The sequence below is a fragment of the Conger conger genome, chromosome 17 (genome assembly GCF_963514075.1).
Source record: "Conger conger chromosome 17, fConCon1.1, whole genome shotgun sequence".
Classification (NCBI taxonomy): Eukaryota; Metazoa; Chordata; class Actinopteri; order Anguilliformes; family Congridae; genus Conger; species Conger conger.
In genome coordinates, this window is record NC_083776.1 from 32,737,192 (window position 1) to 32,761,832 (window position 24,641).

Consider the following 24,641-nt stretch of genomic DNA (forward strand, 5'->3'; position numbering starts at 1 on the left):
TGATAGAAACAAAAAGATGTCATTTGCTGTAATATTTTGCCAGTCCTAATCTTGACTTCTCAGTAAAGCACCGCGCTGCTTTTCACTTCAAGAGAGTACTTGATGGGTGTGACATTTAGCAAGGTCTCTTTTGTGGCATCTGTGAGGGGATGCTTTGTGCAGAATCACACACATATACACGCGTAAATGTCCACACACAGATATAAATATGTCTGCACACACACACAGCTGAAAGTGCCCCGATTTATTGTTGTCATAAAAATCCCCACAAGGACGATAGATTAATGCTCACATTTTAATTTCATCACCTATGTGCATATCATTTCTCCTGCGGGTGATTGCGATGATCAGGTGGGCCTGCTATGCAGTAAAACATCACCTGGTCTGTGTAAATTAGTATACTGAATCAGACCCGCTAAATAAAATGAGACAATGCAACGCACATATTTCACAACCAAGACTGCATAATCAAAAGATTTACACTTTTTTTTTTTTTACATTCGCCGATCAATAGCAGTTCCACTGTAGTATCTGTGAAAGAATACTTTTTTGTCAGAAATAAAATCTGTGGATTTCTTTTTTTTGTGTGGAACTCTATTTACACATAATCTGACATACTTACAAACATTAATCAAAGGGGCACTTTCATTTCAGTGTTATGAGGGTTTGGATGTTAAAGAGAACCTGGACAAAACTTTACAGTGTACGACTCTATATGCCCCACTGCATTACATTACATTACGTGGCATTTAGCAGACGCTCTTATCCAGAGCAACGTACAACAAAGTGCAAATCAATCACAAGAACAAGTGCAAAAGTAGACCTGAGAGGACAGTACAGTTCCGAGTCCTAGTGTAAACATACAGAAATTCAGAACCCTTGAAGAGTACAATCAACATTCAAACTAGCATACCACTGTTGGCAGCTAGAATACAACAACAGCCAATAAAAACAACAATACCTATACAAGTAACGATATCGATACATAAGTGCTATTACGGTCTAAGGCTAATCACAGTGATTGTGAGTTGGGGAGGGAAAGGTGTAGCCTGAAGAGATGGGTCTTCAGTCTGCGCTTGAAGGAGGTAAGAGACTCTGCTGTTCTGACATTCACCGGGAGGTCATTCCACCACCGTGGGACCAGGACAGATGTGCAGGTGTGGTGAGGGGGAGGCGCCAGACGGCATGAAGTGGCAGAACGGAGGGGTCTTGTTGGTGTATAGGTCTTGATAAGGGATTGAATATACACAGGGGCTGATCCTTTAACTGCCTGGTATGCGAGCACCAAAGTTTTAAATTTGATGCGAGCCATAACAGGCAGCCAGTGGAGGTTGCTGAGCAGGGGGGTGACATGTGAATGTCTGGGAACATTGAATACCAGACGGGCTGCAGCATTCTGGATGAGTTGTAGGGGTCTGATGGCAGATGCTGGAAGGCCAGCCAGCAGAGAATTGCAATAGTCCAGGCGGGACAGGACCATTGCTTGAACAAGGAGCTGAGTGGAGTAGGTGGTGAGAAAGGGTCGGATTCTCTGGATGTTGTACAGGAAGAACTTGCACGCCCGGGTCACCGTAGCGATGTTCTTGGAGAAGGATAGCCTGTTGTCCATCACCACTCCAAGGTTTTTTGCACTAGGGGATGAGGTCACTGTGGTATCCCCTAGTGAGATGGAGAAATCAGAGAAGGGAGAGGTTAAAGCAGGGATGAAGTTCACCTCCGTCTTATCTGGGTTGAGCTTTAGATGGTGGTTGCCCATCCAGCTCTCTCAGGCAGGCGGAGATACGGGTAGAGACCTGTGTGTCTGATGGGGGGAAGGAGAGAAAGAGTTGGGTGTCATCAGCATAACAATGATAGGAGATGCCATGAGCAGAGATAACGGGGCCAAGGGATCTCGTGTAGATGGAGAAGAGGAGGGGTCCGAGGACTGAGCCCTGGGGGACTCCTGTAACAAGGGGGCGAGGGGTTGACACTCCTCCAGCCCAGGACACCTGGGAGGACCGGCCAGAGAGATAAGATTGGATCCACTCTAAGGCTGTGCCACAGATGCCTGTAGATGCCAGGGAGGCTAAGAGGGTGGAGTGGTTGACCGTGTCGAATGCCGCAGAGAGGTCAAGAAGGATCAGGACAGAGGAGAGAGAGGTTGCTCGTGCAGCCTGAAGGGACTCGTTGACAGAGAGGAGTGCAGTCTCCGTCGAGTGGCCAGGTCTGAAGCCAGACTGGTGGGGGTCCAGCAGGTTATTCTGAGAGAGGAAGGAAGAGAGTTGGTTGGAGGTGGCTCGTTCAATGTATTTGGATAGAAAAGGAAGGAGAGATACCGGACGGTAGTTTTGAATGCAGGAGGGGTCAATAGTTTCTTTAGGAGCGGGGTGATGTAGGCCCTCTTGAATGATGAGGGAAAGCAGCCAGAGGACAGAGAGGAGTTAACAAGGGAGGTGACAAACGGGAGGATGTCAAGCGTGATTGCCTGAAAGAGGTTTGAGGGGATGGGGTCCAGGGCACAAGTAGTAGGGCGGTGGGAGAGCAGGAGGTGAGACACATCAGCATCTGTAAGGGGACAGAAAGAGGAGAAACAGGGGGCAGACACAGAAATGGAGGCAGGCATAGAAGTGGTGGTGGTCGCAAAGGTCCTGCGAATATCTGCAACCTTCTCGTCAAAAAATACCGCAAAGTCATCAGCAGTGAGCGAGGACTGAGATGGTGGGGGAGGTGTGCTGAGGAGAGAGGAGAAAATGGAGAACAGTTGACGAGGGTTAGAAGTGGAGTTTTTGTTTGGTAGTAATTTCTCTTGGCAGTGGTGATAGCGGAGGAGAATTCCGCCAGGAGAGACTGGTAGGAAGACAGGTCCGACGGGTCTTTTGATTTCCTCCACTTCCTCTCAGCTGCACGTAGGCTTGGCCTGGAGGAACGTAGAAGGTCAGAAACCAATGGGCTGGGAGGGGAGGATCGAGCAGGCCGGGAGACAAGAGGACAGAGAGAGTCAAGGGCTGAGGAGAGAGAGGAAAGCAGCACGGAAGATGCGGAATCAGTGGGTAGTTTGGAGAAGGGTTCAAGAGGAGGGAGGGAAGCGGTGACTCTGGGGGCAAGGGAGGAGGGTGATAGAGAGCGGAGGTTACATCGGACAGAAACAGTGGGGGTGAGAGAAGGGGAGGGAGGTAGAGCAGCTAGGGGGAAGGTGAAGGAAATTAAGTGGTGATCGGACTTGTGTAAAGGGGTAACAGTGGGGTTAGAAGAGGAGCAGTTCCTCAGAAAGATTAGGTCAAGAAGATTTCCAGCCTTGTGAGTTGGGGGAGAGTGCTGCAGAGAGAGGTCAAAGGAGTGAAGTAGTGGTAAGAAGGCAGCAGACTGGGAGGCTTCCAGGTGGATGTTGAAATCTCTCAGGAGGATAAGTGGGGTGCCATCCTCAGGGAATGAGCTGAGTAGAGTGTCAAGCTCATCAAGGAAACTTCCCAGGGCACCTGGAGGACGATAAACAATGACAATATACAGTTTAACAGGGTGAGTAATTGAGACAGCGTGGCATTCAAATGTGGATAGGGATAGGTCAGTGAGGGAAAACGCAGAGAATTTCCACGAAGGGGAGATCAGCAAGCCAGTGCCACCTCCACGGCCAGAGGGCCGGGGGTGTGTGAGAAGGAGAAGGAGGATGAGAGGGCAGCGGGGGTGGCAGTGTTCTCTGGTGTAATCCAGGTCTCGGTGAGGGCAAGGAACTGTAGGAACAGGAGGGAGGCATAACCAGTAATGAAGTCAGCCTTCCGTGTGGCAGACTGGCAGTTCCATAGCCCCCCTGCAACTGTGAAGTTGTCACAGGGGGTCAGTGAGGGGTAGCTGAGGTTGGTGGGGTTCCGTCGTTGTGGAGGGCCACGTCGCTGGAAGCGCGTTCTGAAGGGGAGAGAGCAGACCGTAATGGGGTGCTGACACAACATACCATTCCAAAATGGGAGGGAGTGACGCTAGCGTCGCTCTGAGCACGCCTATATAAACTGCTAATTACTAATGCAAACTAGCGATCTAAAAATTACCCTAACAATTGCAGCGTCCAAAGTATCTAACTGATTCTGATCACCTAATCAGAACAACAGAACCGAGCGAAACTGCCGGCGGCTGGTGAAAAACACACGAGATTTGCTAATGACAGAAAATGCAAAACTCTATGGTCTAACTAACGCAGTAATTTGACAACAAATCTACAACTGCTGATAGACTAACAAGGTTTCCTTATAACTTACTGCTCACACGCAAAAAACACAGAAACAATACTTAAGTTCCCTGGAGGTCTTTGAGTGCACACGGCTAGTGGAAAAAATGCACTTTTCACTGCATTGAAACCAGTGTAAAATCACATACTACATGCAGAATAGCACAAGGTACAATATGGTAAAATGCTGTTCCCCGATGGCAGTGGTCTTTTTCAGCTGGATGATGCGCCCTGCCACACTGCACACATTGTTCAGGAATGGTTCGAGGAACACGACAACAGAGTTCAAGGTGTTGCCCTGGCCTCCTCATTCCCCAGATATCAATCTGATCGAGCATCTGTGGGATGTGCTGGAACAACAAGTCAAGATGGATGGCGGCTCCACCTCGCAATTTACAGGGATTAAAGGATCTGCTGTGAATGTCGTGGTGCCAGATACTACAGGGCACCTTCAGAGGTCTTGTACTGTTTTGTCAGAACTGTTTTGGCGGCACATGGAGGACCTCTGAAGGTGCCCAGGAGGCATCCTGATCAGATGCCCGAACCATCTCAATTGACTCCTTTAGACGCGAAGGAGCAGCGGCTCTACTCCGAGCTCTCTCCGGATGTCCGAGCTCCTCACCCTATCTCTAAGGCTGAGCCCAGCCACCCTACGGAGGAAGCTCATTTCGGCCGCTTGTATATGCAATCTCGTTCTTTCGGTCACTACCCAAAGCTTGTGACGATAGGGGAGGGTTGGGACGTAGATCGACCGGTAAATCGAGAGTTTCGCCTTCCGGCTCAGCTCCCTCTTCACCACAACGGTCCGGTGCAACGCCCGCATTACTGCTGACGCTGCATCGATCCACTTACCGATCTCATGCTCCCTTCTACCCTCACTTGTGAACAAGACCCCAAGATACTTGGGGCGATGACTCGTTCCCAACCCGGAGGGAGCAATCCACCATTTTCCGGCAGCGAACCATGGCCTCGGACTTGTAGGTGCTGACTCTCATCCCGGCCGCTTCACACTCGGCTGCAAACCGCTCCAGTGCATGCTGAAGGTCACGGTCTGATGAAGCCAGCAGAACCACGTCATCCGCAAAAAGCAGAGACGCAATTCTGAGGTCACCAAACCGGACACTCTCCTCACCTCAGCTGCGTCTTGAGATCCTGTCCATGAATATCTCAAACAGGACCGGTGACAAGGGGCAACCTTGGCGGAGTCCAACACCCACTGGAAACGCGCTTGACTTTGTGCCGAGTATGCGGACACAGCTCTCACTTTGGTTATGCAGGGACCGGATGGCTCATAACAACGGCCCTCTCATGCACACCCAGCGACTTGCCGCTGAGAAGGTTTTTGACTACCTCAGCAACTTCCGCCAGGGATATAGGTGCAGATTGCCCCGAGTCTTTGGGCTCTGCCTCTTCCACAGAGGACATGTTGTTCGGGTTCAGGAGCTCCTCAAAGTGCTCTTTCCACTGCCCGACAACATCCCCAGTCCGGGTCAGCAGTTCTCCTCCCCTGAGACAAGCCCGGCTTGAGTCGTCGGATGGTTTGCCAGAACTTCCTCGAGGCCAACCGGAAGTCCTTCTCCATAGCCTCCCTGAACTCCTCCCATTCCCGGGTTTTTGCTTCAGCGACTACCGAAGCCGCAGCCCTTCTGGCCACCCGGTACCTGTCTGCTGCTTCAGGGGACCCCCGAGCCAGCCAAACCCGAAAGGCTTCCTTCTTCAGTTTGACGGCCTCCCTCACTGCTGGTGTCCACCAGCAGGTCCTTGGGTTGCCGCCCCGACAGGCACCGATGACCTTCTGGCCACAGCTCCTACTTGCCGCCTCTGCAATGGAGGCTTTGAACATGGCCCACTCAGACTCCATGTCCCTAGCCTCCCCTGGGATGCATGAGAAGTTCCTCCGGAGGTGGGAGTTGAAGACCTCGCAGACAGGGGCCTCCGCCAGACGTTCCCAGTTCACCCTCACTACACGTTTGGGTTTTCCAGGTCTATCCGGCAGCCTCCCCGGCCACTTGATCCAACTCACCACCAGGTGGTGATCAGTTAAATGGTAAATGGTAAATGGTTGGAATTTATATAGCGCCTTTATCCAAAGCACTGTACAATCGATGCTTCTCATTCACCCATTCATACACACACTCACACACCAACGGTGATTGGCTGCCATGCAAGGCACCAACTAGCTCATCAGGAGCATTTAGGGGTTAGGTGTCTTGCTCAGGGACACTTTGACACAGCGACATTCACGCACTAGCTCCGGTTCCTTCCCCACCAGAGAGGTGACGTTCCACGTCCTCAGAACCAGTCTGTGATGCCGAGGATCAGCACGTCCGGATCCCTGCCTTTGCCCACTGCCCATTGGGCAAAGCACCCGACTCCGATGCCAACCCCTGCAGGTGGTGAGCGCACAGGGCGGCGGCCCCACGTGACCAATTCGGGTTGTGCCCGGCCGGGCCCCATGGGATAAGGCCTGGCCACCAGACACTCGCCAACGAGCTCCCCTCCCGGGTCTGGCTCCAGAAGGGGGCCCCGGTTTCCCTTTTCCGGGCGAGGTATCTTGATACTTGTGAGGCCGTGTCATGGAGTCTTTGAACCGCTCTTAGTCTGGCCCCTCCCCCAGGACCAATTTGCCTTAGGAGACCCTACTGGGGGCTAAAACTAGTGCCCCCGACAACATAGCTCCCAGGATCACCGGGACACACAAACCCCTCCACCACGTTCAGGTGGTGATTCCTTGGAGAGGTGGTGCCAAGGTTATTTTTTTCATCAGAATTTAAAACTGAACTGAATGTCATTAGCAGAACAGGAGTCTGATGCTCATTGCCATACAGTTGATCATTGTGAAAACAGAGGACACAAAGTCTCCCAAAGAGTGTACATCAATCTATGTTTATTTCGCTTTAATCTGCATCAACATATTTTCATTACTTTTTGAGAACCTCTATTACACTACTATAATATCAACAAGAACAGAAGATGTCAGAATCCAGTTAAACAAGACAAACCTTTGTTGGAATTGTGCATGAAACCAGGTAATGAGTCAGTAATGCAACTACAGAGGGAGATGCACAGTTTCCGTGACTTCTGTAGAGTCCAGAATATCAGGTATGATACCATCCGTAAATAGGAACAACAGCCATAGAGAAATGTAATTCTCATTTCCATGTTTTTACAAGAGAAACAGCAAGAGAAACGCCCAGTCTATTGTTATTGTCACAGATAGCCACCACAGACTGTGACACAGGAAGTCTACGGCCTCTTCGAGAACACAGAGGCAGAAGGACGATCACCATTACCATTAAGGACAAAACAGCCTGCCAGTTGCATACCATCTGAAACCGAGCCTGCAAGTGATGTGTGGAGTTAAGGAGGGCTATTGCTCTGGTTTGGCAGGAATCAAGTAAAGGTTTACATGTCAGTTTAAAATCCAGTGAGTCATGCTGTAATGTACATGAAAAATAATTGAACATCTGTAAGCACCTATAAGCCTCAATACATTTCATCGGAGGACCCATAAGGTTGAAACAAAAGCAAACAGGTTTGTGATAATGCTCATGGTTGTGTTGTTCAGTTGCATAAAATGTGCGAATTGGGGGTTTTGCTCAAGGTTTAGTTCCTCTGGATTTTTTTGTTTTTGGGCTTGGGGGTGGGGTGGGGCTGGTGGTGGTTACCATCGTGCTTTCAGCCACTGTAGACCGTTGGACAAAAGACATTTTTATGTGTAGGTGTGCCAAAATCAATCCTCATTTGAGATTAGACACATACAGTAGGCATGGTGCACTAATATATATCTGTTCAACATGTGCATTACAGATATTATCAAACATTCTATTCACAAACATTTACAGTTCCACGGTTATCACCATGAACTATAAGAGAGGGGTTTATGTCTCTACAGCGATATATGCAAAACCAAAATAACTTCACTGAAAACCTCTGAACGTGTAGCTACGTAGATCGGAGCTTCTGCGATTGCCATTTTGCTGTATCACTATTGCCACTGCCTCTCATTCATGAATAAATTCATACTTATACAATGCTTATATCCCTGGTTAATAGTAATGCACTGGATCAGTGTATATTTATATTCAATCATACATTTTCCCTCACCATACATCGCATTAAAATGGCACCCACCAATTGCCCCATGCCATAGTGGATATACTGTTAGTGAATAAGCAGAGACAAACACACTCATTAATGATAAAGCACAGTCAAACATCACGCTGAATGACACCTTTGATTTTTGAAATGCATGATCACCTCACAATAACATCTAATAATATACTCCTAATTTCTGTCATTCATGTTAATTGCTTTGGCAGATAAATGAGTTTTTTCATTGATTCAGGTGAAACAGACCCACTCACCAAACGTGTTATGTACGAAAGGCAGCTGTAAAAAAAACAAATAATAAATAAATAAAATTTGCGACAAACAAAACCAAACATTAACAGATATTCATTAAAGGCTAGTTTGAGTAATTGACTAATTAAATCCATAGGAACTGCATTACCTCTACCACGTCAGCATTTGCTAGCTTATATTTATGAACCACCCATCTAACGTTCTGGCACATTAAATATGACCGATGATATGATGTGTGCAAATCTCTGTTGACAAAACGGTTTGCAGTCGCTCTTCATCGCCTTTGGTTTCAAGACTGGGCGTTTACAACAACTTTAATAACATTTATGCAGTGGGGAGGCGTTAAACTTAACACAGCAGTCAGAGAATCCTGGTGACAGCCTGATAAGGTGGATTAGTGGGTTTACCACAGTCTGCCAGCCTTTGGTCCCACGGTCTGTCCAGTCTGGGTCTGTTCTTGCAAAGAGCATTGAGTGTGTATAGTGGCGTTGGGTAGCGAAACAGTTTCTGTTTAAAATGTTACTCTTAAAACATAAAAAACAAACCCACCGGACCAAAATTATTTTGGCCTTTTATGTCTTTATGCCTTTTTTTTTTTTTTTTTTTTTTTTTTCTTTTAGAGCTATTTCAAAAAATAGAAAGGGCTTTATTTTTATCTATGGTTGTTTTTTTGTAATTGGTTTATAACTCATTTAAATAAAACTTTATCTTAAGTAACATGCTGCTTCTAATATGGCAGTTTTATGTTTTTATATATATTTATATATATAATTCCTCCATCTTGTTTCATGCAATTGGACATATTTTATAGCTTCAGAGTGTCCGTCATTCTTGAGTGAGGCCTGGTGAGAGGACCACTGTACAGAAAGACGGACTGTAGTCCAGCGTGGAGAGGGAGGTGAGGTCACAGGGGTCCTGTCCAACAGCCCCCTCCTCGGTCTGTGTAAATGTGTCCACACCCTCTGTCCACAGTCCTCCATCATCCTGCGCTAAGCTCCGCCCAAACAGGAAACCCTGCACAGGGTGCTGCTGGGAAAAGTAGTTCCGCCCCCACAGAAAACCCTGCACAGGGTGCTGCTGGAAAAAAGCAGTTCTGCCCACACAGGAAACCCTGCACAGGGTGCTGCTGGAAAAAGCAGTTCTGCCCACACAGGAAACCCTGCACAGGGTGCTGCTGGGAAAAGCAGTTCTGCCCACGCAGGAAACCCTGCACAGGGTGCTGCTGGGAAAAGCAGGTCTGCACACACAGGAAACTGCACAGTGTGTCGCAGCCAGCACGGTGTGTCTGTTAGAGTGAAGGTCCGGCTCCCTGCTCTGTGTTCTGGTCTCAGACGGTAGAGGAGACTCCATCCTCCTTAAAACTGATACCACTTCTTATCCTTGCATTTCAGCATCAGCTGTGAGAGGGAAAAGCACAGAATGTTTAAAAAGGTCTTGTAATCACTTTTAGTCAACAAAATACCAACAGTGGGATTGGTGTCAACTTCAATTTGGTCATTTCAGAAAACTAAATACATTTTCAATACATTAAAAACAATCCCACAGAACTTTACAAGCATTTTTCAATTAATTAATTTGATGTAAGTAAATGTTTTAAAATGAATTGAACTGAATGAAAATGAACCCAAGCCCTGATAGACAGTATATGGTCGTGCGCTCAGTTGAAACTTTCAGCTCCCCTTCCCTCTCATCACTTCATAGTCTCTCCATCCCTAACTCAAACTCCCCGAACCCCAGCAGCCCCCTACCTCGTGGGCATGTTTGGAGAACATCTCTGCGCTGGACATCATGAGCGCAGTGCGCTCCTCCAGCTCCCCCAGTCTCTGGCCCCTCTCATCCAGAGCGATTCGGGCGCGGGCCAGGTCCCCCACCACACCCCCGGCTGCAGCCTTCATGCCCTCCATGCCCCCCTGCCCCGGGATGTGCTGGGCTAGGCTTCGCGAGGCCTTCCCAGCCGTGGCCTCTCCAACTGGGGCAGAGACAGAGACAGAGCCCCAGTCAGCCATGACTCATGAGCAACATCCACACCCTACACCCAGAACCAGGGCCGGGGCCCCCAGCCTCAACATCCACACCCTACACCCAGAACCAGGGCCGGGGCCCCCAGCCTCAACATCCACACCCTACACCCAGAACCAGGGCCGGGGCCCCCAGCCTCCACATCCACACCCTACACCCAGAACCAGGGCTGGGGCCCCCAGCCTCAACATCCACATCCTACACCCAGAAGCAGGGCCGGGGCCCCCAGCCTCAACATCCACATCCTACACCCAGAACCAGGGCCGGGGCCCCCAGCCTCAACATCCACATCCTACACCCAGAACCGGGGCCCCCAGCCTCAACATCCACATCCTACACCCAGAACCAGGGCCGGGCCCCCAGCCTCAACATCCACACCCTACACCCAGAACCAGGGCCGGGCCCCCAGCCTTAAGCGCTCACAGCCCCAGCTATATCAGTGTGTGCTTGCAGCTTCGTTTTCTTCAGTTTTAAAAGTGCAATATTTCATGCTGTGTTTTCTGAAATTATCAGTCGTACTTACTTACTTACGTCTTTTTGGAAATGTAATTTTATGATTGAGCTGGATATACATTTGTTTCCTCAACACAAATGCACAGGTACTATGTCACATGAGTCAACAGTGATGGCAGAGAGAGAGAGAGACAGCGGGAAACCGAGAGAGACAGAGAGAAGAAAGGGTGAGGAACAGAAAAACAAGCTCAAGTGTCTCTGCGGGGTATGTGATCCATGTGCAGCTGTCAAACAGGAAGTGGTAAAGTGGCGAAACTTCACTCACACAGCTCCTCTCTGTCGAAGGTCTGGGCATTCCCGCCAAAAAAGCCCTTGAGAAAGCCTCTGTTCTGCATCTCTGGGGTCTCTACCGGAACAAAGAGCTCCCCCAGCATCTCCTGTCAACGAACAGCTCATCATCAAATCATCAGTTAAGGAAATAAACTGGAAGGGTTTTAATTTTGTAAGGGATAGGAAAATGTGTTATTTTAACACCTATGTTAAAACCTATAACCAGAGTTTTCACATGACAACGCAAGTTTGCAAATGTCTATGGAGTGCTCAAATTGGTGGCAAGACCTTGTGCTCAGGACAGAGGGAATCCACTGCCAGGTATCAATGAAATTGTTATTTATCACTAAGTCCTTCTATACTGGGAGGTGAAATGGACATTTGGTAAAATTAGCCCAGTAATCTTACAAATATGGGTCCACGTACTTGGACGCACTGCAAATAAGGGAACATTTTATCCCATGACACAATAAGAGAATCGTCAATGCCCATGCAAATACTGCTTTAACAATGTTAATGAACATTTTACGACTGTAAGACACGGTGGACATTGGACAAAGAAAATAAATAACACACTATCAAAAGAATTGGAAGACCACAATGCATACCCAGAATACTCATGCAAGAAAATCAGGGGACCAGGAGATCAGCAGATTCTCCCTGATACTAGTATTAGACATCCCTTAAATGCAAGCACCCCCCATTTATAAAAATCCTTTAACCATATTAGGTCTAGCCCAGACTACTATGGTATGTTTGTCACCCTGCTCGGCCGTGGCAGTTTGTGGTAACGGCAGTATTTCCCCTGCCTACAGCTATGAGAGTGAGCCAAGATAGTTATAGGAAAGTGTGAGTCCTCTGATAGAAAATGTGGTTTCCTGAGATATGCTTTGATACAATGATGGTGTATCACTTTACCAGAAGGTGGCACTGTATAGCCGTAGGACTAGTATTACCGCTTAATATTGGATGACTTTTGATTAAATATGTATAAGGATCAATTTGATATTAGTAAATAATATGGAAGTGAAAATTGGCTGGTTGATTGAGCTAGCCTAATAAGTTATGATAATTAAATATACATTCTCAGGAGGGTATATACTGTATGCACATGCTGAAAGGAACTAGTAGGTCACAATGACAGCATCACAACATCATACTTATGGAATCAACACAAACTCAGTCTTTACTGTGCTTTATTTTTAGTTATATATTTGCCACGGGCCAATCCTATGTGAAAAAGCAATACATCCGCAGATCAGCATTGTGCCTAAAATCGTTAGGGTAGGCAAACTTTTTCATTAGTCTGTATCAGTGAGTCTGTGTACGTGTGTGTGTGTGTGTGTGTATGTGCCTGTGTGTGTGAGGTGAGACACAAGCAGGTCTGGCAGCTATGGCAGGGTCTTTTTGCATTATTAATTTGCTTTATTTATCCAGCAAAAATAAACACAACTTGTAACTTCTGCTGTGAACACACACGCACATGCACATCCACCTGCACACTCACACACACAACCTGCACATGCGCACATGCGCACATGCACACACACACACACACCCACACACACACACACTGACCTGCACATGCGCACATGCACACACACACACACACACACACACACACACACACACTGACCTGCACATGCGCACATGCACACACACACACACAATCACACACACACACACACACACACACACACACACACAATCACACACACACACACACACACACACAATCACACACACACACACACACACACACACACTGGCCTGCACATGCGCACATGCACACACACACACACACACACACACACACACTGACCTGCACATGCGCACATGCACACACACACACACACACACACACACACACACACACACACACACACACACTGACCTGCACATGCGCACATGCACACACACACACACACACACACACACACACACACACACACACACACACACACACACACACACAATCACACACACACACACACACACACACACACACAATCACACACACACACACACACACACACACACACACACAATCACACACACACACACACACACACACACAATCACACACACACACACACACACACACACACACACACACTGACCTGCAGGCTGTCACACATCTCCTGGCTGTAGGTGATGCGCTGGATCTCGGTGGGGGAGCTCAGGTAGAGGGCCTGGCCCCCGTTGGTGAAGCAGAAGGTCCGGGCGATGCGCATGTCCGTCAGGGGCAGGTAGTTCACATCCAGCAGGGGGCGCAGGCTGGGCAGGCTGCAGATTCAAAAGGAAAAGCACAATCCCTCCACTGAGCGCCACACAAAAGTGTTCCTGCGCCCCTCCGATGAGGGAGAGGCACCCGTCCCTGCAGGTCGGAGGATTGGGGTCGTTAATGAAATTCGACAGCGCCTGTCCTCATTACCGTAATCAAGCGCAGGGAGCTTGCAGCAGAACGACACGATCGCACACCTTGTGAGTCACGCTCCAGATCAAACCGCTTGCGACAGCAGTGACATTTCGCTCCCACATGTTACCAATTATGAACATTTTTATCTCTCAATGATGCCCAATCGTGTTTGTAGGTGTACTTCACAGCTGCAGCATCGTCGATCGGTTCAGGTGGAAAAGATATAACACAGCACCCTGTACGTTTTGTTGGGGATACTGGTGTGAAGTCCAGGCGAGGGCCAATAACTGATCACCAGGACACAGTAGTTGGAATCGTAGCAGGTCAGGCAGGGCTTAGTCCATAGTAGTATCAGTAAAGCCTGATTTATACTTTGTCATAAAACCTTTCTGACAAGTATCACGCGACAAAAATGAAAAAAATAAATTCCGCATTTATACTCCGCCGAAGGTCTGTGATGAGGGTTCTGTTGTCTCTATGGTAACAAGATGCCAAACTGCTGATGTTTCCTATTTTAAAAACACAGAGCCACTCCTCGGCACAGCCTATCCATGACAATGAATTTCAGTGTTCCATCTGGCTGTCCAATCAACACCGCGCAACAAAGTATGACTGTGTCCGTGACATAACACAATTCTACAGCTGTGCGACACTGAGAAAAAGTGTCCTGCAACACTTTGCCTTCCTAAACTATGTCCAATCAATTCAGCTCGCCACAGGTGGACTCCAATTAATTTCTAGACACATCTCAAGATAATTAAAGCAAACAGGATGCACCTGACCACAATTTGGAGCACTACAGCAAATGAATGCTTATGTAAATGAGTTACTATTATGGGTTATTGAGTGTCGATTGATGGGCAAAAAAAAAACAATTTTATCCATTTAAAATGAAAATGAAAATACGTAATTTTCCATAATATGTAATCATACGACACTTGTCACAAGGGTCATGTGACAAAGTATGAATCATGCTGAAGGGTCAGCATCAAACACGAGGGGTCTGTAGTATCAGTAGTGGTTGGTCGGGTCAGTAAGGAGGGTCTGTAGTATCAGCTGTGGTAGGGTCAGTCAGTAGGGTCTGTAGTATCAGTAGTGGTTGGTAGGGTCAGTAAGTAGGCTCTGGAGTATCAGCTGTGGTTGATAGGGTCAGTCAGTAGGGTCTGTAGTATCAGTAGTGGTTGGTAGGGTCAGTAAGGAGGGTCTGTAGTATCGGTAGTGGTTGGTAGGGTCAGTATCAAACACGAGGGGTCTGTAGCATCAATAGTGGTTGGTAGGGTCAGTAAGTAGGCTCTGCAGTACCAGCTGTGGTTGATAGGGTCAGTCAGTAGGGTCTGTAGTATCAGTAGTGGTCGGTAGGGTCAGTAAAAGGGTCTGGTCAGTACCTGAGCATCATGATGTGTCCGTTGGCGCAGAAGCAGGCCAGGCAGACGCTGCTGCAGACGGACACCACGTCGGCCCGCAGGACGAAGGAGGACTCGGTGATGTTGTGGACGAACAGGCAGGTCTGGGAGGGCATGAAGAAGACCTTGGCCTGCCGCTCGGAGCACACCACCGCCAGGTGCCCCTCCCCGCCCGCGTCCTGGGAGGAGCCGGGCGACGCGGTGACCAGCTTGCGCTTTCGGGGCCTGTCGGGGTCCTCCGGGGCGTGAGGGTCCTTCCACACCTCGTACGGGTCGGGGATCAGAGCGCCCCCGCAGTCCAACGAGCCGAACATCAACACGGACCCCTTTAGCATCAGCGCTATACCTGGGGACCAGGGAGCGAGCAGAGGGATGTTACAGGAGTTAGCATTAGCATATAAAGATAGACCTCTTGTCTGTTTTGTCAGAGAGCCGAGGAGACATATTTCACATCTGTAAATGGAATATACGGTATGTTATAAAATGTGTTAATAATGAATGAAGTGAAAAGGTGTGTATATGTATGTTCTTCAGCTGATAAACCCCAGTAAGGACAAGGCATTGAGTGTGGCCGGCACACAGCCACAACCAAAGATTAATGTCCATTTCATCTAATGATCAACACTTCATTACTCAAGACTGTTCTCTTTCCCATAGATCACTTATAGATAGGTACAGAGTGGTTAGTGGGGCTTGGCTCTTATAGATTGGTATAGAGTGGTCACTGGAGTCTGGTTGTTATAGATTAGTACAGAGTGGTCACTGGAGTATGGTTGTTATAGATTAGTACAGAGTGGTCACTGGAGTATGGTTGTTATAGATTAGTACAGAGTGGTCACTGGAGTCTGGTTGTCATCGATTAGTACAGAGTGGTCACTGGAGTATGGTTGTTATAGGTTAGTACAGAGTGGTCACTGGAGTATGGTTGTTATAGGTTAGTACAGAGTGGTCACTGGAGTCTGGTTGTTATCGATTAGTACAGAGTGGTCACTGGAGTCTGGTTGTTATCGATTAGTACAGAGTGGTCACTGGAGTCTGGTTGTCATAGATTAGTACAGAGTGGTCACTGGAGTCTGGTTGTTATAGATTAGTACAGAGTGGTCACTGGAGTCTGGTTGTTATCGATTAGTACAGAGTGGTCACTGGAGTCTGGTTGTTATCGATTAGTACAGCGTGATCTTTTTTGTGGGCCGTGTTTGACGGGGCTCACCGCTGGGTGTCACGGTGACAGGCTCCTCCAACCGTTCCTCCTCGTGGGCGGGGACGGACAGGGCCAGCACGAGAGCCACGCCCAGGCTGGTGCCCACCCACAGGCAGGGGGCGGGCGCGACGTCAGTCTTGAGGGCGTAGGACTCCATGAAGCGCAGGGTGGTGACGGCCTCCTTGGTCTCGCGGTCGATGCTGGAGACGCTGGAGCTGCGCGACCGGCTGAAGGAGTTCTCGCGGCTCTCTGCGGCCCCGAGCGGGAGGGGGGAGACACGCGGGGTTAAACGCGCTCTGCCTACGTGTGCCGCGACTATGCCGCTCTGGAAATGGCGGTGATTCACCCAAATTAAAACGGCACACTGGAGAGCCTGGATGCGGTGAGCGTGGGCAACAATGTACAACAGAAAGGGAAAAACACACGCACATGCGCACTTTCATTTACGTTTCAGTCATTTAGCAGACACTTTTTTAATCCAAAGTGCATAAATAAATACATTTCGGCAGTTATAGCCGAAAACAATAGCCATCGTAAGTGCAAGTCATTGTAAGTGCACACACACACACACACACAGCATACATAACACATTTAAGCTCCCTAAAACGCTGGTTAATAAACTTTTGACTGTCAGGTGACTTGATGGATGCCAGTGATTAAGTTGAAACCACTGCAAGAAGATGTGGCAGAGAACAACATATTGCCAGGGAGAGATTGATGATTTCACCATGGTGACAGCGCTGTAAGGCTCAATATGAAAGCTTCCCTTTCCTTCTTGAACAGCAATCCAGAAACACAGCGGTCTAACTACAGACATACAGCATCTCATACAACACTGCGGTCTAACTACAGACATACAGCATCTCATACAACACTGCGGTCTAACTACAGACATACAGCATCTCATACAACACTGCGATCGAACTACAGACATACAGCATCTCATACCACACTGCGGTCTAACTACAGACATACAGCATCTCATACAACACTGCGGTCTAACTGCACACACAAAACCTGTCATACGACACTGCGGTCTAACTGCACACACAAAACCTGTCATACCACACTGCGGTCTAACTGCACACACACAGCATCTCACACAACACTGTGTTCTAACTGCACACACACAGCATAACACAAGCCCATATCTCTACTGAGCCGAGGTAGTCATGTAACAGTCCCCCATTGAAAACGCCTTCCCTGCAGCGCATTAAAATTGAAACCTTGGGTACCAAACTGAAATTGAAATCATTTTTTACACAGGCATAAGACATCACACAATAAGCTGTGTAATAAATGCAAACGAATGATAAACAGGGAACGACAGAGATAAATGCGCAGGGAAACAGTGAGAGGCATAAAGCATGGGACAAACGCGTGGCTGGTCTGAGCGGTAGACGGACGGACGCACAGATGGACGGGGGCGAGCGTGACGCCCTGGACACCATCGAACGAGCAGGACGGGACGGGACGGGCGGGGGACCGCGGCGGACGGACCGTGACGAGACCGTGACGAGGCCGCAGGGCGCCGTCTTACCTCTGTCGTTCCAGGCGTACACGGTCACGTGGTGCTCGTCGTGCGAGTACATACTGACTCCGTGCAACTGCTGCAGCATAGCCCGACGAGAAGCGTAACCTGCACATCGCCAACCCCAACAACCCCAACCCCACCCCACACCCCACACCAACCCCATCCACACCCCACATCAGCCCCACCATCCACACCCCCCCATCCACACCCCATCCACACCCCACAGCACCCCATCCACACCCCACGCCAACCCCACCCACACCCCCCCATTCACACCCCCCACACCACCCCATCCACACCCCACGCCAACCCCACCCACACCCCCCCATTCACACCCCCCACACCCCCATCCACCCCATCCACACCCCACGCCAACCCCACCCACAGACAGACAGAGCCAAACGAGCACAGAGGGGAAAAGAGAAAGATACGTCTCAGGGAGGATGCAGAGTTAGACCCTGCCCTACTCTCTCACAGGGCCTCCCTGCTTCCACTGATGGGTTGGACTGGTCTGGAGTGACTGCTGATGGACTGGATTACATTTCTGCCATATTTCGCTCATCTGTACATGCTCTGCATTTAAGGGAAGGGCAGGAAGGGCATAACTAAGTTTTTCTTTTTTGAGCCTTAGAAAGAGAGCCTTTTTCTGGACTCATGGCCACTCCTTCCACACTAAGCATGACGTGGCTTTCCCTGGAATCTGATTGGATTATTCTACCGGGCACGAAAAGCCTGAACACAGTACCACTGGCAGTGGATCACCTGAACACACTACACTGTAAAATGTCCAGTGTTAATTTAACTCAAGTACATATGTTCCAATAGGGACTATATTTTACCTGTAAGAGTTGATTTCACACTGAACATTTTACTGTGTAACAAACAGGGATAATACATAATAACCCAAAGTCACTTACAGCACTGCAGACCACCTGATCTGCTCCTTTTAAGTTCATACACTTGTTAGTGGGTGTGTGTGTGTGTGTGTGTGTGTGAGTGAGTGTGTGGGGAACGATGCCGCACTTACACAAAAAAATGGGGGCAAGGTTGCGGGTGACTCTTTTTAAAACAGTTGCTAAACGTGCACACCTTCCTAACCTATTCGAGCCTTTGAGCCACAATGCAAAGCAACTGATTATTACCCTGTGTGGCGTATGCATGCCGCAGTGACACTCTCCCTCCAGGTGCACATTGGGACAGACTGTTGTTGTTTACACGGATTGTATCGTTTGCCCTTTTTCTGGCTGGTTCACTTCCCACCGTGCGTCTCATTAGAAGGCTTCTGAAGCTCCTGCTCTTAATTAACCTTTAATCATCACAGTGACCCCGCTGTGGCAGAGCACTGCAATAATTAAAAGTTAATTAAGAGCGCGATCGTCAGACCGGCCTGGAGGGGGCGCCAAAGACATGAGAAGTGCCACAGACGCCCGTACTTGGCATTTCAGCCATTTCGACTTAACAACGATTACACATCGTTTCACATCAGCTTAATTCTTTTGCTTCTCAGCTGCAGGCAATGTATGAGATTGGGGTGAATGGATGCTTAGAGCCAATTCCTAGTTATGCTCTAAATGCTCCAAAATCCCTGCAGAAACAGTGGCCAAATGTATTAGCTCCGGGACTTTTATTTTACATGGGATCTAAGCACATAACATCTTTTGATCATTCCCTAAATTCTGTGAGGCAGAACTGCATTGTGGGTAGTTGTCAGACAGTATGGTCTGTCCTCTGGCTCCCATATTGGTCTGAGCTTAGGTGAAACACTGATTGACGCTTACTGGGTTTAGTGGAGGTTAATAATCAATTCTGCCATCAGCATGCCTTCATTTTAAACTAAATGGCATCAAAATAATAAAGTAATGACCAGACTGGCAAACAAGCCACTTCATCACAAGACCTGGCATAGCTCCCAGTGCTCTTCCACACTGGCACATCTCCCGGTCCCCTAGTACCCCCTCCTGCCACACTGGTATTTAGACTGCACATTCTCAGGCCATCTAATGAGTTTATACCAAAATGCTTAGACATAATTGGGCGATGACAGGATTGGAAAACAACCAACCATGCAGAGGGATGCCTCAGAAGGACCTGGCAACCTTACGAGCCAAGGCACTGCCTTAGTTAACAGGTATGGTGACACAATAAAGAGCACTCTTTAGATTTAAACCTTTAAGCCAGATAAAGGTCAAAGTAGGTTCGTTCGTAGTGAATGAACTGAGAAGAGGTCTGACAGCGTCGTTCACAGTAAGCGTGTTTTATTCACAGCTTAATTTAAATGCACTGGCGTTTACGGTGACATGCTTCAACCAGACACAGTAAACGCCCTGCGCCACTGTATTCACTTCAGGTCTGAGATTACGCAGGTGACAGGAGAGTCCTGAAAGGTCAGGAAGCACCTTCCTTCGCTCCGGGAGCTGTACCTACACAAAGGTGGGGGCTAATCTTAGCCGCCTCTTTAGCTGAATAAATCGGCGTTCAGTGAATGGGCTTAACTACCCGGTTTTGCTCTCCCCGATGCTGCTAGCTCATTAGCATCCTGTAGCGCTCTGCGCGTCAAATGCCCAATCCCGCAGTGGATAGAAGGGCTTTGTCTTGGAGTGAATCTTCTTAGGGTTGCGTCCAGAGGATTAAAATGGCCCCGTTCCCCGAAAACTAGCAAATTCAGCGCTGTTCTGTCCTGACCGCTGTGGCCCCGCTGTGAGGAGATGAGACACTCCGAGGACTCATTAATCCTCACAGCATCACCTTTAAAGAGCAACTTTAGCAGCAGCTTTTTTGATCGGCCCCCCTTCGCTGACTCACGGTCTGAGGGCAGAACAGACAACAAGCCTTCAAACGCCAGCCAGCTGCTTCTGCACCCGGAGCCTGGCAAGCCATGCTACCCATCTACACCTACACCAACTACCCATCTAAACCAACACCAACTACCCATCTACACCTACACCAACTACCCATCTATACCAACACCAACTACCCATCTACACCTACACCAACTACCCATCTACACCTACACCAACTACCCATCTACACCTACACCAACTACCCATCTATACCAACACCAACTACCCATCTACACCTACACCAACTACCCATCTATACCAACCAGCTGCTCCTACACCCAGAGCCTGGCAAGCCATGCTACCCATCTACACCTACACCAACTACCCATCTATACCAACCAGCTGCTCCTACACCCAGAGCCTGGCAAGCCATGCTACCCATCTACACCTACACCAACTACCCATCTATACCAACCAGCTGCTCCTACACCCAGAGCCTGGCAAGCCATGCTACCCATCTACACCTACACCAACTACCCATCTACACCTACACCAACTACCCATCTATACCAACCAGCTGCTCCTACACCCAGAGCCTGGCAAGCCATGCTACCCATCTACACCTACACCAACTACCCATCTACACCTACACCAACTACCCATCTAAACCAACACCAACTACCCATCTACACCTACACCAACTACCCATCTACACCTACACCAACTACCCATCTATACCAACCAGCAGCGCCAGCCGAAACCACCTCCAAGCACGAGATAACATAACGGCGTGTGACAATCACAACCAGTGATCATCAACGGCCAGTTCCGACAGAACTTGAATTGTATTTTTGGACAAAAAACGTCTTTTTTAACCATATGTTTATATCACGTCACGTATGTGGTTCTTTTCTGTTTCCAAAGGTGATCTCAAGCATCTTACATTAAAAAAAAACAAGATTCACAGAATTGTAGCATGACTCCTTGGATGTGCAGACTACAGAGCAACATTAAGGAAGGACCCACTTAACCAATGTTTGCTATACAGTATTACAGGATAGCACCAGTCCCACTCTAGAGAGCCATATCATAACTTACATAATGCTGAGTGGGTGGAGCTACCATGTGCTGGCAATACTCACTCATTTCAGCCAATCAATGGCCCAGGACAACATAAATACCAATATGCTTCAACAATTCAACTCTTAGCTCAACTCATAAAATATTATGAGTTTTGTGTTGGCATCTAACGTTGGGTAAACAGCAAAACGTCATTGACAACCCGTAAAACACCTGCTTCAATTCATCACACAAGGTTAAGCACGAAGTGGCATTGCAGTTAAATAAAAGAATTGGGTGAAATGTACTTTGACGTTTGAAATCAGCCAGTAACTGACAGAAAACAGCGGCTCCCCTCTTGCATGTGATCCTGAAGGACGGAGCGGCTTCTCCACACAAATGAGCCATCAATCCAAACCCGGACTGCTGGGCCATCGCAGGGTGACACACAGTAAAACATCTGTGTAAATTATACTCTAATGGAGTTTATACGTTTAAAGGGACAAAATGTCCTCTGTCACTGTTCAGCATAGCGTCTTGATTTAACACTGACCGTTTTACTGGTCACCCTCGTGTCTGATAATGCGTTTTCAGTCACGCAGACACACTCTGCTTGATTGAAAATGTTGAAAATGCCTGCTTGTTAAGTGTTACTATTTTGCTTTACGTAAACAGCTTCGGCGACCGTTAAAAATAAATAAAATCGCCGAGCTCTGTTTGTGAAAGGAAAATGAACACTTGAGTATGTTGGTGTTTGACAAGCTCAGGTAGAACAGACCCTTTCTGTTACCGAGGAGTCAAAGTGGACAGGGTGGTCATACATACGGTGCAGTCCATAAGTATTTGGACAGCAGTCAAATCTATTTTGGCTCTGTACTCCAGAACATTGGATTTGAAATGAAACAATGAGTATGAGGTCAAAGTGCAGACTGTCACCTTTAAATTGAGGGTATACATCTATATTGGGTGATTAGTGTAGGAATTACAGTCCTTTTTATACACTGTCCCCCATTTTAGGGGACCAAAAGTAATTGGACAGTTGGCTTCTCGGCTGTTTCTGATTAGTCAGGTGCATTCAATCGCTTCCTTAGTGCAGGTATAAGAAAACCATCAATATCTAGTCTTGATTTTAGATTGCATTTGGAGTCCTAGACGACCAGTTTAGCGGCAATGGCAGACAATGTTGAGGCTGATGAATAAGAGAAAACCGTCAGAGACGTCGGCTAAACAATATGCTTTCTGAAATAAACTGTTTGGAACATCATTAAGATGCAATAGTGAGCGGAGTATTGTAAAGAGGCTGGAAGGCCAAAGGATGTAAATACACTGAAATGAAAGATGACAGTCTGCATTTTACCCCATAATTATTGTTGAATTTCAAATCCAAAGTGCTGAGGCAAAGAGCCAAAAGAACAGAAATTGTACCGCTGTCCAAACACTTACGGACTGCACTTTATTTGGGGAGGGGTAGGATTGGGGGTCATCAGCACTAGCAGGGTGGGAGCAGAGACAGGCTCAAATCATTACTTAAAATGCTTTAACCATTTATACACTAGCACAATTAGTACCCGTTTTCATTGATTTACAGAACAAAATTCTTCTTTCCCATGTATGTATAGGAGTTTTTTTTACAAATTTTCACCAGTATCTAAAGAGTTAAAGCATCTTATGTATTTGACCCAGGTCTGGAGGGTGTTATCATGAAGGGTTAATGTTAGTTTAAACATGAGTTCATGTCAGTTATTTTTTGTTAGCATTAGCATTAGCATTTGTTAAAAAAATAAGCAACATACTATGTAAACTAAAAGTTTACTTAAACTTGGAAGTTAAATTCATAATTTCTCAGAAACTTGTCAAGGGAAGCCCAAAACATGGAAGAGGAAAACATGAAAATCAATTGAAATAGTCTAATGTAGATTAGTAGCAAGCAGGGGTCATCCATAACAGGGCAGCTCCACGTTTTATATATCAGTGCTGATTCAAACAAAAAGAAACCAGAAAAACACAGGAGTTTCTGTAATTCCAAGTTTCAAATGCAAACTGCATTTTTGTATTTGTAACATTTTTATATATCTCAGTAGCATTGTCTTCACCCTTGGAATCACAGAAACCGCTCCGTTTTCCTGCATCGAGGGAAAGACATAAAAATGGGTGACTGAGGGAAGGGAGATTTCCCCATTTATAGCAGCAAGGACGCTGATAGGCTCATATCTCTATCTGTGACTGCCAAATAAATCGAGCACGTTAAAAACACGTCACCATTTTTATGTGTGAAGAGGACAGGGCAGGGAGGAGGTCAGGCACACACCTTCCGTGTGGGAAACAGGCAAAGAGATCTCCATGCAAGCGGCGGACTGGGCCTTCCGGAAGGGGGGTCGGCTGGGCCCCCGACGGCCCCCCAGCCTCGGCCCCTCAGGAATGGGGGAGGGGCGCGGTTTCCCGGCAACACAGGACTGGGAGGTGGGGCTCGTGCAGTGTCCGTTTACATGATCTGCAATAACGGCACAGTGTTAGAAAGAATGAATAAAAAATGAACAAACAAAAAAATATATCAGTGAATTGAGTGGAAATTATTTCAGCAGGGAGGGTAGGTCAGGACAGGGAATGAGGAGGAAGCACCAATTAGAACCAGTGCTGCAGAAGAGGGCGGGAGAAAGATACATAGGGAGCACCAATCAGAACGAGTGCTGGTAGAGAAGGGGGGGAGGAAGATACAGAGGAAACACCAATCAAAACAAGTGCTGCAGGAGGGGGCGGGAGGAAGAGACAGAAGAGAGACCAATCAGAGCAAGCACTGCAGCTTCCTTTATAATGTATCACAAAAGAGATGGAAGATGAAATGAATATGTGCGATAGCAGGCAGGAGAAAAATGTGTTCTGTAC

At 47.8% G+C, this 24,641-nt stretch overlaps 1 protein-coding gene across 1 annotated transcript in view; it reads right to left on the minus strand.

Moving 5' to 3' along the window:
• Window positions 1-7,060: 7,060 nt before the first annotated feature.
• LOC133116947 (syntaxin-binding protein 5-like) overlaps window positions 7,061-24,641 on the minus strand; it is a 116,224-nt gene continuing 98,643 nt past the window's right edge. Inside the window, exons 21-28 of the mRNA XM_061226979.1 lie at window positions 24,067-24,249; window positions 17,926-18,024; window positions 16,395-16,634; window positions 15,167-15,530; window positions 13,483-13,648; window positions 11,358-11,469; window positions 10,309-10,529; window positions 7,061-9,957 (exon numbers count right to left, since the gene is read on the minus strand). Coding sequence (XP_061082963.1) covers window positions 9,916-9,957; window positions 10,309-10,529; window positions 11,358-11,469; window positions 13,483-13,648; window positions 15,167-15,530; window positions 16,395-16,634; window positions 17,926-18,024; window positions 24,067-24,249 — 1,427 coding nt within the window. The 3' untranslated portion in view covers window positions 7,061-9,915. The remainder of the gene's footprint in view (window positions 9,958-10,308; window positions 10,530-11,357; window positions 11,470-13,482; window positions 13,649-15,166; window positions 15,531-16,394; window positions 16,635-17,925; window positions 18,025-24,066; window positions 24,250-24,641) is intronic.